Here is a 16,973-nt window from a genome sequence, read left to right as displayed (position 1 = left end):
TTCTCCCATTAAGGCACATGGGAGTTACCAGGCAACTCCCATTATTAACTTTAAACAGGAGCATCATCACGCGTAAATCCCTGTGTGTCAGTGGAAACTTTTTGCTTCACTGCACTCTGTGCTCATTTCCCATGTGAAAACCTATGGTAAGAAAATACCACGCAAGAACGAAGCATTTCAGATCTCATTGCCAAGAGTGTCATTTTGCGTAATTCATTTTGCCAGTATTCCAATAGCTTCCTCATTCTCAATTTGAAAGCAGTAAAAACATCCACAGAGTGTAGTGTGAGCTTGTTGAGAATACCATAGTTAAATAAGAGCTGCTAATAATAAATATACATTTGCCATGAATGGAGATAATTAATTTGTGTAGAATTGCAAGGCAAAGAATTTTGGTAGGTGGAGCTTCTGAAAGTTAAAATTAGAAGTACATGTGCACTGATAGTCTGTGATATAAGATTAACAAAACTCAGACTCACTGTTCTAATGGCAGTTTGTTAAAATTACAGTAGGATCTCAGTAAATCCACACTAAAGACTGGGAGACCTATTATGAAGTTCTCACCTAAATTTGCAAAATTGAAGAAGTGAATAAAAAAGCCGAGGGTGGCAAAGAGTGCACCACAAAACGTACTTTGTTCATTTTGACAAGTGTATCTGGGTTTTCATAATACCTCATAATAGACTAGTAATGTTCTGCAGCATGTTTTGTACAAGTAATGAAGTCTTAGCAATAGGAAATGTCACACTTCCGTACTTTATTATTAAATCTTTCCTATGCAGAAGGGAGACATTCTTTTTAAAAATGTGAATTCAAAGCAGTGTGGATGAATGGACTACCAAATACTGACCTTCTGTAACAGTCTTAAGCAGCTTCGTTTCACCTGCTCACCACCATAACCTTCTAGTTTTCTAGGCAACTAGATACAACATTGTCCCCAGGTGCGAAGGGGAAGCATAATTATACCAACCTCACCCAGAAAAGAGACCAATTTAACTGAGCCATAATTTAGTCATTACTTTGTGGGAGGGAGAAGTGAAATCATGATTTTACTACATCAACTTTCAAGTTAATTTTGATTTGTAAATTCTGAGCCAGCTGTCTCCCAGAAATTAAGCTTCGTCGTCAGCATTTTTCTACATTAAATTTTGATGCTTTATTTTTAACGACTCAGGTAGTGCTGAATGATTAGGAAGAGCTGAAGTACAGCTGTTCTTTATGTATACTGAAGCCGTACCTTGAGGCCGTGATCAGAGAGCCCCATTGTGCCAGGCACTGACCAAGGCAAGAACATGCCCTGCTCCACAGAGCTCACAATCTAAACTAACATGTGGGGGTGGGAGGGAACTGCCAAGATGGGGACCTTTGCATCCATTGCCACGTTCTGCACTTTGGCACTCTGCCTTTGGGGCTGTGGGAATCCTTGGCGAGTAGTTCATCTGTGGCACAACTACTTCACAGGGTACTTTCAGCAAAGTCCCATTCATAGTTTGGGTGCATGAGTAATAGTTCCTGGACATGCCTGTGCCCTTGTATTCTGCACAGCACTAGCTGTAGGTTTCAGTGAATGATTTGGTGCATAAAACATCAGTGTAATTCTGAACTTAGAATCAATTCATCTGAACTAAAAAGAAAAAGCCAAAAGCCAAACCACACCCCCGCAAGAGGAGATATTTTCTATGGTTGCATTGGTGCACGTAGACACACGTATGCTCTCTCTCTGAACCGCTGTTGGCTACACAGATCATTTCCCTAAAGGTAGGGACACTCCCTGAGCACTTACCCGTAGAGCTGGAGACGATGGAAAAAGTTAGTCTAGTTTGCTGGAAGTAGCATCTTAAAAGGCAGGATCATGACAGAAATTGGCAGAGTTGTAAGGTACGGATGTGAAAGTGCTAGGAGGTTTTACTAAAATTGCTGCACGCCAACAACTTCTTCCTCAGCAAATACTTAATTTACAGTCCCCCTACATGTGCAGTGATACATCTCAAGTGGAAACTAGGGAGTCTTCCTTTTTGGTTAAAAATACCTCCTTGGAGATGGATGGAAGATTTCCCTACTATATGTAAATCAGAGTTAGAAAGGGATCCCTTGGATCATCTAGTCAAAATAAACTGGGAGGTGGCCCGATTCAGCCCACAGGCTTCAAATTCCAGAATAAGCTAAGGAATATAGATTTATCCTTGAATTTGATATACCTGCCAATATGACATGGGAAGATATCTGTGCATTGCTAGGGAGATGAAGGCTCAGATTTAACACTTTAGAAGACAAAATTTCACCCCGCAATAGTATTGCTGTTATTAAAAATTTAAGTTGGTGTGGGGCTCTAGGCTCTATCTTTTGTTTCACTCAGAGCGAGCTAAAATGTTGCTCACAAGAGCGCACTCCATGTCCTCTTGCTCATACATATAGCAACAAAAAAAAAAAAAAAAGAGAGTGCTGAGTGTGTCTAGTATACTACTAGAATATACTATATTAGAAGGTTGACATTGCACAGTGACATTGTGTATAATGATGCTGGCTGAGTATCACATAGTGAGGTAACATCACAAAGCAATATCAGTTCGTCGCTGTCAAGGTATTTTTCCCCCAGTTTGAACTTTAGCGTCCAAAAGTGGGGACCTGCATGGACCCTTCTAAACTTAATTCCTAGCTTAGATCTGATAGTGCTGCCACCAGCCAAAATATGGTGTTTGGCACACTTTCTGTTCCCCCAAAACCTTCCCTGGGGATCCCAAGACCCAAACCCCTTGGTCTTAAAACCAGGAGAAATAAACAATCCCCCCTTCTTCCCCCCTCCCTGGGTTATCCTGAGAGGCTACACTGATCCAAACTCCTTGGATCTTAAAACAGAGAGGAATTAACCTCCCCCGCCCTTTCCCCCTCCAATCCCTGGTGAGTTCAGACCCAATACCCTTGGGTCTTAAACAAGGAAAAAAATCAATCAGGTTCTTAAAAAAGAAAGCTTTTAATTAAAGAAAGAAAAAGTAAAAATTATCTCTGTAAAATCAGGATGGACAATGTTTACAGGGTATTCAGATTCATATAGCGTAGAGGGACCTCCCCACCCTCTTAGCCTGAGATTCAAAGTTACAGCAAACAGAGGTAAAAATCCTTCTAGCAAAATACACATTCACAAGTTAAGAAAACAAACTTAAGACTAATCCGCCTTTTCTAGCTAGTACTTACTATTTTGAACATGAGAGACTGTTTCAGAAAGATTGGAGAAAGACCTGGTTGCAAGTCTGGTCCCTCTTAGCCCCAAGAGTGAACAACGAACAACACAAACAGCATAAACAAAGACCTCCCTCCACCAAGATTTGAAAGTATCTTGTCCCCCCATTGGTCCACTGGTCAGGTGTCAGCCAGGTTCACTGAGCTTCTTAACCTTTTACAGGTAAAAGAAACATTAACCCTTAACCATGTGTTTACGACAGTCGCACTGAGTTGTGGGTCTCTGACTCAATACTATGATGGATATAACTATTAGTTCTTCAGGATTTAATACAACTGCTAACACCCAGACACCAGTGCCCTTTATGGTCTTTTATTCTATTTCTTTTCCTGCCAGAGCATATGCTGTAACAAGTGCATTTTCTTTTTGTTAATAATAATGGAAATAAGCACTTTTAGATAATCTGGTCATAGAAAACCTGATGTCTACTGCACAACTTGAGAGCTTGTAGCTTTTAGCAAAGCCTGATATTCTCCCACCCTCCTCACCCACAGAAATCTGAGCTAAATTCACCTTGATATAATTCCACTGATTTCAAATGAATTATGTGTCAACTTGCATGGGAATTTTAACAAGTCAGCTTGTCTATCATCATCATCAAGCAATAGTTTAAGAAGTGCTGAAAGTGCCCAACCAGAATCAGGGCCCCACTGTGCTGAGCGCTGTGCAAACATACAGAAAAAATATTCCCTGTCCTGGAAATCTCACAATCTATAAGGCAGACAGACAAACAAAACGTTGGGGGAGTGGATGTAACATTCTGGAGATAATATTTCTAAAATTCATGAACTACAGCTGTGACATTAAGCTAGAAACCTAAACATGTCAATTACCTTGCGTGTTGAGAAATACTTACTTGATATTTAATTCTCTAAAAGAAAAAAAAAGATACTGTTTAAAAATAACTGCACTACCAAGTTACTGATAGTTTTATTCGGACACAGAATAGAAAGAAATTAAATTATTGTATATATTGGGAAAGACCCACTCTGGACTATTTATACAATATACAGACATACCAATATTTCTCAAAAAACTCTGCACTTTCCAAGCAATTTTCAGAAGCCCAAATACAGGTGCATTAAGTCCTACACAGACTGATCCTGCTTAAAGCGTAGAGTCAATGATAAGGCATCACATATTCTGTGATAGCCTTTGTAGGCTGTTTATCCACAGCAATGCATTGATTCATGTGTGGAACAACAAATGTAATTGTGCTTTTGACACATGGATTTTTTATTGTATGTGCATCAAGCCGCAGACCAACCCTAGGCTGGTAGGTCTAGACTTCTGGCACAAACTTTAATTCAGCCAATAAAACCCAACTAAATTTAAAGACATGTAAGCCAATGAGAGCAACACTGCCAGGGAATTACCTACAACCTGGAGGTTATCACGAAGTAAAGTGTCTTCTGATTTTAAGCCAGATAAAAGCAAAAGCTTAGTCCTGAAAACTCTTACACACTTGCTTAATTTCACTCATGCAAGTAGTCCCACTGACTACTGCATCCTGCTATACTGCCTTAACAACCTCAAATCCGAGCTTCCACTCAAAGCCAACGTTTCAAAGTCAGTGATATCTAGCTACTTTTAAGTTAAAACATCTGGGTAAAGACATATTACCTTGAAATATTGCAATACTCAAAAATACACAATACACACCCAGTACTTTAGGCCTAAGATTATCTAGTCACAGCTCAAAGCAACGGATTTTATAAAAGGAATTTCAATTGATGATGTTTTTAGCAATCAGCTCATTGTTATCCATTTCCTTACCTGTATAGTAGTGTTGCCACCTTCCAGAAGGGCAATGGCTAGCAGAATACTTTCATGAAAAACTCTGTCACTGGTGGCATTCATGATGAGGTCTATGACGAGGTTGGATGCACCTTCCTTATCCAAATGACATTGGACATCGGCCAAACTCATTTCACCTCGACTCATTGAACTGGATCCAGAGCTTCCTCCTATAAAGGTAAATCACAATGAATAGCTTGAAACTCACTCACCCTTTCATTCTATCAGGTGATAGAACTCATTCTCCAATAAAGTAGAGTAAAATGTTATAGCCTAATAAATTAACACTGTGAAAAATTTAAAGTGCCAATCAGGTGTTTAACTCTGTACAAAAGACAATGCCAAGTTCCCTCATGAAGAGCTTATACAGTCTAGAAAAGGGGTTCTCAAACTGTGGGACCCCAAATTGGGTTGCAACCCCATTTTAATGGGGTCACCACAGCTGGTGTTAGACTTGCTGGGACCTGGGGCCGAAGCCTGGGGCTCACACCCCACCGCCTGGGGCCCATAAGTTAGGCCACTCTCAGCTCAGAAAAAAGTTAAGTTCATTTATACATTTAATTTTAATGTATTCTCTTTCAACAACAGCATTTGGTTTTGTCAATTAGACGTTTGCTGACTTCTCTGAGAGTCCATAAGAATAAAAACATTTTAAATTATCGAACAAGCAAACTACGCTCATCTTTACAGTGTGAAGTGAAAACAATCCAGAGGAGTGGAAAAATAAATATTAGGATCGTTTCTGAAATCAACATTACATCATAAAAGAATAAACCGATAGAACTCCTTCCCAATCCTATTACTGAGAGGTAGAAATAAGTTGTCCTTTTCTATGCAACTCACAGAAAGTCAGGAGGGTGGGTGAGTGGGGGCCATCTCAAAGGAAAAAAAAATTAATTCACCTGTAAAATTTTCAATTTGTTATGCAGCAACAAGCATAGACAATATGGCAGGCCAGAGTCATACAAATCACTAATTAGAAAGCAGCACATCATACCTCCTCCCCCAGCTTTGCAAGTGCCTCCAGGAGACAACGGGCCATTGCCAAAGCTTGTAAGGCTCTCTCTTCTTCCTGCAGGTCTGACATTGCCATAGTAACGGTTGACCAAAACTTGCCTGAGTGCTTCACCCTTAATTCAAACAGGATAATGAAATCAGTATTTGAGTTTAATGCATAAATGAACGAACAATCAAGAGAACCAGGAGTGGTCTTATAATTGGCCTAGTTTCACCAAAGGTGGTGGGGGGAAGGAAGGACTGAAACCGTCAATGTTTCAAAACAAAACTTCCTTGAACATCCTACGACATTTTCAGACCAGCCTAGTCACTATATATCCATCCCACAAGCCTCGCCTGAGGTCATGGGTACCAAATACCAGAAATAACTAAAGTTCACATGCCACGCTAAAAAATTCTAGCTTGTGTAATATTGAGATTTTATTCCAAAGGTGCATTTTTACCAGTGTCCATTAAAAAGGACCCAGGGCTCAACTTTAAAAATCAGACATGGAATTTGAGTGACAAAAACAAACAACAACAAAAAACACACACCCAACCCACACAAAGTGAGGATTTGTTAAGGGGACAGTTAGAACTCTGGAAAAGGGCACGAAGAGAGAGAAAGAGAATGAAGTCATGGTTTAAAATAAAACATATTGTTATGAGAATAATCCCACCTCTTCATACTCCATTTTGAGAACATTAAAGAGCGGAAACACCCTCCCATCCCCAAATAATTCAAGTTAGTTGACACTATCCATCTGTGTATAATCTCAGCTCCATTAACAGTTTACTGGTTTCCAACTCTTTAGTAAATAAAAAGCACAGATCTTCGCTGCAGCAAATACAGATGGGTCATTTTGATCAGCCAGCATCCTAGCATGTGAGATCTTACATGTTCTGGGACACCAATCCTCCAATAACCTGTAGCCATTCAACTATACTCAAAGTTAGAAGGCCACAAGCAATGTTCTACTCTGAATAAGAAGCCCTGAACACATGCAGCTCATCAGTGGAAGATGAGAGCCTGTGATACTTCTCAGAATCTGAACCACCATTAATAGGCCCAAGACTGCTTCCACTGATGTCATTAAGAACACAGCTGAGACCACAATTGAGCACTATGTCTGCAAGCTGCATGGTTATTTTGGTAACACAAAAGTTGGTAGCATGCCCAGCAATGAACAGGTACAGCAAGTATTTTGAGAGTCTTTTAAAACCTTTATAGGTAAAGAGAGACCAGTAACTGTAAAATTAAAAATACATGGGGTTTTGAGGAGACAAGTAAAAAATGATTTTAGGAAGAGAGGAAAAAAAATCCAAGGTGGAACAAAACAAAATATCTTAATGACCTTGAGCTCCACTGGCAAAATTCACCCTGCACATTGTATTATAGTTCATAAGCCAAATAATGTAATTTGCCAGATCCATCAAAATGTCCTTAACAATGTAGCTTGACATCATCTGCTGTACAAGTTGAACCTTTGTTTAAAAACTTCAGAAGTGATTTTTAAAACACAAATGAAAAATAATGAAATAGACCCATTAAAATACAGAGTGTAAAAAGAAGAGTGATTTGTAGTTTGGATGAGAAACACTTTAAAGTGGGCTCTCTTTAACAAGCAATTGGGGCAGCTTACCTGAAAGTTAAAAATCTTGTAATATCTTTTGGAAAGTTATAGGCTGTCCCCAGTGTGCCTCCTTTCCTAAAAGAATTCCTATGTTGAAAGCATAATGGCTACACCCTTTGCCTTAGTCATTGTGCATCTAGCATCAGACTTCAAAATTATTCCCACATACTGTTAGTAGGGCCCTACCAAATTCATGGTCCATTTTGGTAAATTTTTCAGTCATAGGATTTAAAACATCTTACATTTCATGGATTCAGAAATTTATCTATCTAAAATTTAATGGTGTTGTAACCGTGGGATCCCAACCCAAAAGACAGATGGGGGGTGGGGTCACAAGGCTATGACAGGGGTGGTTGTGGTATTGTCACCCTTTCTTCTCGGTAGCACGCCTTCAGAGCTGGGCGACCAGAGAGTGGCCGCTGTTAGCAGCGGTGAAGAAGTAAGGGTGGCAATACCATTCCATGCCACCATCACTTCTGCCCTGCTGCTGGCAGTGGTGCTGTCTTCAGAGCTGGGTGCCCAGCCAACAGCCACGGAGGTTCCTGCAACTGGGGGAGGTTCCTGGAAGTGGGTCTGACCAGCCTAGGAGCAGCCTGTGCAGGGAAAGAGGTAGTCCTGTCCCTCCCCAGCCTGGATGGGACTAGCAGCTGGAGCCCGGCACATGGTAGGAACCCTCAACTGGGATGCCTCCAGCCCTGCTGCTCCCCAGCTCCAGGCCCAGTGCTCGGAGGTTAAAGGGGCCTTGGGCTGGCTGTATGTGAGACGGGGAGAAGGGGTGACCACAGAACCCCCCCATAGCACAGCACCCTGGGTAGTCACCAACATTGCCCACATGGAAGGCTGGACCTGCCCCCACAAAAGCGATGACCCCTCCCATACCATGCCACCATCACTTCTCCACTGCTGCTAGCAGTGGTGTTGCTTGCAGAGCTGGGTGCTTGGCCAGAAGCCGCCACTCTCCAGCTTCCGAGCTCTGAAGGCAGGGCAGAAGTATGAGTGGCAATACTGCGACCCCCTACTCCCACACAACAGCCAAATTTCACAAGGGAGACCAGATTTCACTGTCCCTGAGGCATTTTTCACAGCTGTGAATTTAGTAGGGCCCTACCTATTAACATGAAAGATGCTAGATAGGATCCCTATTTTATTCTTCTGCAATCAGCTTCATATGAGGGGTAAGATTCAAAATAAACCTTAAAAGAAGGCCTTGACAGCAACGTGCTCCCAAAATTATAACAAAAGGTTCACAGGGGTACTCCTCCCACAAATTCCTTAGCAAAATGATACCAGGAAAAGATTATTACTTCCAAAGTGCCTGTATTTTCGATCATTGATTGGGATGGTCTGTGAAAATATAAGAGAGACAGGGGACTAGTTTTGCCCCTCCTCCCCAAACACACACACAAAAACCCTCACATTGCGTGTGAACTGTTTTGACGGACAATGACAAGATACCATTCTAGTACACGCTGCAGTGATTTACAACACTCCCGCTGCTCTCAGTTTTGCAGGCGGTGAAGGGTGCATGACAGAACAAGGTCAAATAGGCAAAAAAACAAACTATGCTGTCTTCTACATGTGTACTCATTAGAAGAGAAACTTGACATTTATACACCCTTTGTGCCAAAATTAAGTTACAATGGGGTTTTCACATTACCATTTTCTCTTCTGTTAAATTAACTAGCAGTTGCCACAGCAACTGGCATTTAAAATGGTACTTTTTACTACCTACGAAAGATCTTTAAACACATTCACTATGAATATCATTGTTCAATAAACTTCTCCCTACCCTGCCATCTTCTAAAGGTTAATGGTTGTTCTTTGGATTATAGGTAGTTTGCCTTTATTTCTACTAGAAAGAAAAAAAAATCTGATGACTAAAGTTTAGTGGTCAAAATATTTCAGGCAAGAGAAAAGCTCAAGTGGAATTTCTGAGTACGCCTGTTGTGGCACCACCATCTTCTTGCTATTGTTGGACTACATCGAAAATAGTGACACTCATAAAAGAGTATGACAGCAAGAGAAAGCAGATGAGATCATATGTCAAGTGATTCCAGTTTCTGGTCAAATGCTCATCCAGAGTTGCACAAGCTTGGAGATGTATTTTCATTTTCAATACCACTTGGAGCTGCAGCTCAAGAACACCGGGAAGGAAAAGCTCATCATTTGCTTGATGTAATTATTAAAAAGCACTGATAAGCACATGAGAATGTAATGTGAATAAAAGAGGAGAGAAAATATTTTCCCAAATACTGTCATTAATTCAGCTGTAACAATGGGCTTGAGAACACTTCTCTAACTATAAAGTTAGTATTATACAGCACTTCAGTGCTTACAATATGCAAACAAATATCAGATGTTTGGCTGTATTATGAAATATGAAACATGCTACCTAGAAAAGTTCAGTAACATTCAGTTTCCTCCGTATTTAGCATCCAGTTAGGCTATTGGTAAGCAATAGTCAAGTGGTATGCAAATATTATTGTAGTTAATAGCATAGAATAGATGAACTGGGTGTTATGTGTATATTAGAAAGTGTTTTATATTGGATGAAAACCTTTAGGCAGTAAGACATTGTGCATTTACATACATCCTTCAATTAAAATGCAAGATTAAGGCAGTAATACAGTCAAGAAGCAAGTACCACAATAACAGCAGCTTAACTAGAGGAGCAGGCAAAAATGGGAAGCACCACAACGAACTACTAGCAGTGCTGATTTTGAAGACTGCTTAGCTTTTATAACTAAGATGCACTTTTTGGCCAGGTAAGTCAACTCTATGGGCCTGATTATCCTTTCAGACTGGCTTTACAATGGTATGACATCACCAGTTTCACGGGAGTTCCTCCCAAATTACAGTAGCGTGAAAGAAAAAACACACCAGCCCTTGTGGTGCAGATTCCAAAGCAACCGAGGAAGCACACACACACATTTTCCATTTAATTTTAATTGAAGACGTGTCGTACATGCCTTCATCTACTTTACAGTTGAAACTGGTAGAAATATCAGTTTGAGATTTTCAAAGACATGGACACTAAGTTCCCTTTTAAAAACAGCCAAATAAACTTCTCACAGGAACTTTTCTGCCTGCATGTATTGTTTAAGAAAAAAGGAGAGACGGAAGGAAGCGTAATGGTAATTAGCAGTAAATATACCAGACTACTATACATACCCTTTTATGATCCTCCAGCTGCCTCTGTAGTAGACTTTGATCCAGCTCCTGCTGAGCATGCAGAAATTCTGTTGTAAAGTGTAATACTAAAGAGACACTAATATCTTCAGCATCAATGACTAAACAGTAGAAAAATTCAAGAAAGTCATACAACTGAGAGTAATAGGGGAGGGTCGGTAGGTCGACTGACAAAATTATTAAAGAGTTTCAGGGCTTATCTACACCTTTGATGCTCTCCATATCAAACTACACAGGGCATGCACATTTGCTAGATGTTTTTACATATTTAAAAGTAAAAGTAACACACAAAGTTTCCATCTAGTTTCACAGTAACTCATAACAGAAAGAAAAGAAGAAAAAAAAAAAAGGCCAGGTTCTTGGCAACTCATACGTGCATTACATCCATGCATACACACTTATACACACACAAACACACACCATTTCTGGAGGAAATGTTCTTATTTTGACACATCTCACTCTGGCCAATTAGGAAGTCCGGTCTCTTGCGAACGTGGAAGATATTTGGCATACAATGCCAATGTCAATGCCTCAGTTCTGTTTGAGGCTTTCAACGTATTTTTGTTCTGCTGTGCAGAGAAAATACTATGGCAGGTATAATGGTGAAAGCCAAATGGCTCTTCTCTTTGAACAAGGCAGATTTTCAGAACAGAACAATGTCTTCGAAAGCATGGATCATTCATGACAATCATTTTTCAGGGATTGATTTAACACTAAGAGGCTATTTCCCACGTGTCTCATTGAACTCATTCTGTAACCACTGAGCACTTAAGACAGACATTCAAACACTACTCCACAAACCCTACTTATAATAAAGTTCCAAAATACCGAAAACTGCATTTCTCTCTTCATCACTTACAACAAATCCATAATACTGTTTAGCCACATAAAATTCTTTACATAGCCTAGGCAATTGAAAAGAAGCTAGACTTAAGCTTCCATATAGCTTTAATCAAAAGTAAAACTGATCTCGTAGGCAGTGGTATGCTCTGTGCCAACCGCATCATTAGTTTCAAAAGAATTCAAGCTTTCATAAATAAATAAATAAATGAATGTTCTAGTCCTAAATGTTTTTGGTGGCTAAATTGTTGAATATGAACTGATTCATCCTAACGAGTGTTAACCCCGTAGTGTAATGACGACAATTGAAAGGTCAACTTTACTACTTCACTCAATCTTTTTAAAAAACAGGAATATTCAACTATTCTGGATTTGTTGAACTTGGGTAAAGTTCCACTATTTTCTCACTCCTCCCCACCCCACTCCTCACCTCCCAATCTCTTGTTTTTAACATGCAGGATAAAATTATTTTGGATCGGATTTCCCCTAGAAGTGAGAGGAATGAAGCCTAGTTCTTTCACACAAGGGATCTGAGCTGAGACTTTCAGTGTAGTGCCTCCATTAAAGATGGGTGGTTGAATTACCTGTACAGCTTTGAAAGTTTCAGTCTTTGCTCCTTTGGGGTTCTTGATGGTACAATATGAGAACAAGTTTTGAATTGGTAAGAGACCTATTTTTTTCCCCATTGGCAAGAATATTTTATACTTGACTGAACCATTTCAGCAGGGCTGCATATATCCCTCTGCCTACATCATTCAATAAAAACACAATAACACAGATTTGACCAACGAGAAAGACATTTAAGCATGACTACTTCAAAACACCAATATTTGTGTGTTTTACAAATATAGGTGGGCGACACACCTCTACAGAGCTTTCCGTTTCTGGAGGTTGCGGCAGCTAGTTGAAAGTAAAATGCAGATAATTAGTCATAGTTCAGGAATGTTTCATCTAAACAGAAATCTAATGATAAACACTTAGGGAGAGGGGAATTAAAAAACCAACCAAAACAAAAACACAAAAAAAAACTTTCCATGGATTTTCTGCCACTCATTTGACCTTAGCTGCATCATCTTGCTGAATTATGGCATAATTGTGGTTTCTACACATACTGAAATAAATTTACTCCTTACATGTATATTGCTGATAAGGGACCAAGATTTCCAAAGCGCACCTGCTAGAGTTGCAGGTCCCCAACTTGCTCACATGAACTATCAATGCGGAAGAACACACCCTGATTTACAGGTGCATGTGGTTTCGTGCTTGAATTAGCTCACATGCAACTTAGGGATGCACAAACACGGCCTTTCCAAAATCTGCACACAAACATTTACACTGACACACATGGTGAATTTAACACATTTTAGTGTAGTGACTTAATCCCCAACAGGGGTAAATCACTGTCAGAATACCACTTGCAGCATACATCTCTTTTAGGACATGGATTTTGAAAGGGCATTTTCATTTATAAGATAAACGTTCTTTTTCTGAAATAAAAGAACAATGTCATTACAGTGTTGGACATCAGCAACCAAGTAGGAAGCTAAAAGGGGTGAATAGATTTTCCATTTAAAATGTGATACTACATGTTAACACAAATTAAGATGAGTCTACCCCTATCACCTAGTAAAATTTACACACATTCAACACAGATACAGGGGGAGGGATAGCTCAGTGGTTTGAGCATTGGCCTGCTAAACCCAGCATTGAGAGTTCAATCCTTGAGGGGGCCACTTACGAATTTTGGGCAAAATCAGTACTTGGTCCTGCTAGTGAAGGCAGGGGGCTGGACTCAATGACCTTTCAGGGTCTCCTCCAGCTCTATGAGATCAGTATATCTCCGCATATTATTTTACATTCGAGACCTATAAAGCCTTTTTAACATGGGTAATTAATTTAATATTCTGAAGCAAATACACTAAGAACTAATTATGACTATTTATGAAATAGGAACATTTAGAGATGCCAAACAAGGTCAGCAACCTGCTGTGCCAGGTGCTGTACACGCTTGTAACAGTCAATCCCTGCCCCAAAGGGCTCTCAACCTAAATCAACAAATGACACCATGTGTAGGAGAAAGGAGGCATCACGCTAATTTTAAAGATGAAATACAGTCATGGGCAGATTAAGTGACTTGCCTAAGGTCACACCAGGTACCTGTACTAGAACCAGGATTTGAATCCAGCTCTCCCCAGAGCCAGTCCAGAGCCTTAACCGCAAGACCACACAACACACTCTCAGTCTGCAAGCTAGTAGTAGAGCGACTGTGGTGAATCAGTTTTCAGAATATCAGCTCAACCTCAGCAATAGAGTAGGACAAAACAGGCAGGAAAATAGAGGAAGGCGACCAAGCTGAGGAAGTCTAAGGTGGAGAGGTCCCACTGCTCAGGAAAGAGGCAGAGGAACTGACATTTTCCACCTTGGCATTCAGTGGGGAGGGATGCCATGATCAGGAAAAGCCATTCCCGTTATTTCTTCTAATCAACGTTCCTCCTGGCTGATTCACATGCCTCTCAGGTACATTATTTCCTTGCATTGTCATTACTATGTATTCTGGAAATTTAACAAGCTTATAAGCCGCTGAAGTCTTGGTCAAATGGAAGTTTAGAGTATTTAAGCTAGGAGAACAGAAGTTAAACAGGAAGAACCTCATTTATGCAGGAACTTTGTCTTCCTCTACCTAGTACGCATTACCAAGCACACTCTAGTTGCTCAACAAATAATATTGGAATTGCCGTTCCAGACCGTTAGTCAGTCTAAACCCCTTATCCAGACCACACCAGCAGCCAGTACACAACATGCTTCAGAGCAAAGTGAAAAAGCCCTCTTATTAATAAAGTAGTAATCAATCTCCTTACCGATAACACAAGCTCAACTGCACACCCCTCTGTTAAGGGAATTAAGTGTTGTCTTCTTTTCAAAGACTGAGAAACTGAACCAGAAAGGTTAAGTGTCCCGATCCAGGTTATGGAGGGTGTCAAGAGTCTGAACTAGAACACGCTGGTCTTGTGCTCTTACCACACACTAACCGAGCAGATATGTACATGTTTTAGGACTGACATTTGCCAGAGCTATAAAGAATCCAAAAGAAGTTAATTTGATCCCATAGAGCAAAGTAATTTACAGGAATCAGGAAGAGGAAGTATTTCAGACAGAAAAGTCCCATGTCTTCCAAATTAAACAGGAAAAGGGATATGGGGTTTTAGGACGCAATCTTATAAGGGTTGGGGAAACCCCTGCTCCCAGAAAGAGTTCAGCAACTTCACATGATGGCAGCTTCATGGAGTCGTAAGGGTCAGCTCACCTGTAACACTGCAACAGGGCTTTAGCAATCAGTCAGTAAGACTAAAAACTGAATAATGAAATTGACTGGATTGTTTTCATCAGGACTAAAAGTAGCAAAGAAATGTTGACTTGGGGTGTCATGCTATCCTTAGCAGTGTGTAGCAGGGTAAACAAAATACTAGCATAGGCTTTAGAGAAGTATGGTCCAATGGTTAAAGGGTTAACCAGGGAGCCAGCTGTAATCCCCTGCTCTGTTGTAGATTTCCTGTATGACCTTGGATTATGACAATCTCGCTTTGCCTCAGGTTCTCTCATCCATAGGCGCAGATTCCGTGGGTGATCTGGGGCTGGGGCACCTATGGGGAAAAAATCAGTGGGTGCTCTGCACGCACTGGCAGCCAAGCTCCCTCCTCCTCACCTCCTCCCCCTCCCCGAGCATGCCACGTCCCCGCTCCTCCTGCTTCCAGTGCTTCCTGCCCCACCCCCGCCGCTGCCTAACAGCTGTTTGGCAGTGCTTAGGAGTTTCCAGGAGGGAGAGGAAAGAGCGGGGATGTGGCGCACTCAGGGGAGCAGGTGGGGCAGGGGCGGAGCTGGGGTGGGGACTTTGGGGGAGGAGTGGAATAGAGGTGGGGCGAGGGAGGAGCAGGGACAGGAAGAAGCAGGGCGAGCACCCATTGGGCAGACGGGAAGTCGGTGTCTATGCTCTCATCTCTAAAATGGAGAAAACGTTGAGGATAAGTGCATTCCAGATTATAAAATAATAAAATATTGCAGTACTGGGTGCCATATAAGCACCAGAGATAAAGCGTTCAGCTTCAAAATGTGAAACAAAAATGGAATGGATGGCAAGGTCGGAGAGGAGCGTAGAAAATTTCCTTTGTACTACCAAAAAGGAAAGTGCCATTCAACTTACTGTACAAGAAGAGGCTACTTTGAAGCTGCCCGTGCCTACAAGTTTGGCAAATAAACCTTTGTTATTAACCATACTAGAAATATTATTATTTTGACCTATTATTGTCCTGAATGTTTCTAACAGTGACTTCTCATTTTTTATGGAATAGGTATCTCCCCAAAAGCAACTCATCTGACTCAAGTGAATGTACCCATTTCAGTGGGTGGTACAACCAAATTAACTGAGTAAGCGTGTCCTTATTACATCACTTCAAAGCTGACCTAAAAGGGAATAGTTTGATTTTTTGGTCCTCTTTTGCCTTTGTTTTACGCAGAAGGCCTGAAAGTTTAAGGTTTTTATCTGATTGATTTTTTACGTGAGAAGCTGAGAATTTGCCTATTCTGTTTTTCCTGTAGACTACAGTCACTACGGGAAACTAGCAAGTGATTGATATTGCAGATAAAAATGAAGATAAAAATTGCACAGCAGAGGAGAATATTTTTTTTCAGACTTGAAAACTCTGGAGTTCTTTACTTTTTTGCTATGTTATTTAGTTCAAATGCCTAGCAAACAGCTAGAACAAGAGATCTCTATTAAAGATTTGTGAATCTTTCAAACAAAATACTGGGAGAGCTTCCAATTCATTTCACTGAGTCCTGAAATGGATCCCCTAGCACAATAGGGGAGAGAAGACCTGATATTCTTGACATTTCTAAGGTAGAAAAACCAACAGGTGAAAAAACTTCTTTTTTTTTTTTTAAATGAGAGAGTATGTATGTGAAAAAGACAACAATATTTCAGGCTTTTGCTATGAAAAGAAATGGGACATATTTGTAATAACAATTTGATTCTTTCCCCTCCCTCCACCCTCACTGAATTTTGACATTCTGATGATAAAGTCAAAACTACAAGTTTCAAAAATGTTCTGTCTTGGTTACAGAGAAGCAAAAATAAGGCCAAATCCATTTTGTCCTTCTCAGGTCACCTTTGATCATCCAGGTTTCAGAGTGGTAGCCATGTTAGTCTGTATCAGCAAAAACAACGAGGAGTCCCTGAGGCACCTTAGAGACTAAAATCTATTTGAGCATAAGCTTTGAAGTGG

The 16,973-nt window shown here is 40.5% G+C and overlaps 1 protein-coding gene across 6 annotated transcripts in view; it reads right to left on the bottom strand.

Moving 5' to 3' along the window:
- Window positions 1-16,973, bottom strand: part of ITPR1 (inositol 1,4,5-trisphosphate receptor type 1) — a 231,969-nt gene that overhangs the window by 46,826 nt on the left and 168,170 nt on the right. For 2 of the 6 annotated variants that reach the window (XM_050957223.1, XM_050957228.1), the window contains 4 exons: window positions 12,559-12,594; window positions 10,837-10,887; window positions 6,033-6,165; window positions 5,015-5,205 (listed from right to left, as the gene is read on the bottom strand). In XM_050957223.1, the coding sequence (XP_050813180.1) occupies window positions 5,015-5,205; window positions 6,033-6,165; window positions 10,837-10,887; window positions 12,559-12,594 (411 nt within the window). The remainder of the gene's footprint in view (window positions 1-5,014; window positions 5,206-6,032; window positions 6,166-10,836; window positions 10,888-12,558; window positions 12,595-16,973) is intronic. The other 4 variants (XM_050957224.1, XM_050957225.1, XM_050957226.1 and 1 more) reach the window with 4 other exon arrangements.

The sequence above is a fragment of the Gopherus flavomarginatus genome, chromosome 6 (genome assembly GCF_025201925.1).
Source record: "Gopherus flavomarginatus isolate rGopFla2 chromosome 6, rGopFla2.mat.asm, whole genome shotgun sequence".
Taxonomy (NCBI): domain Eukaryota; kingdom Metazoa; phylum Chordata; order Testudines; family Testudinidae; genus Gopherus; species Gopherus flavomarginatus.
This window is presented reverse-complemented; position numbering and strand designations above follow the sequence as displayed.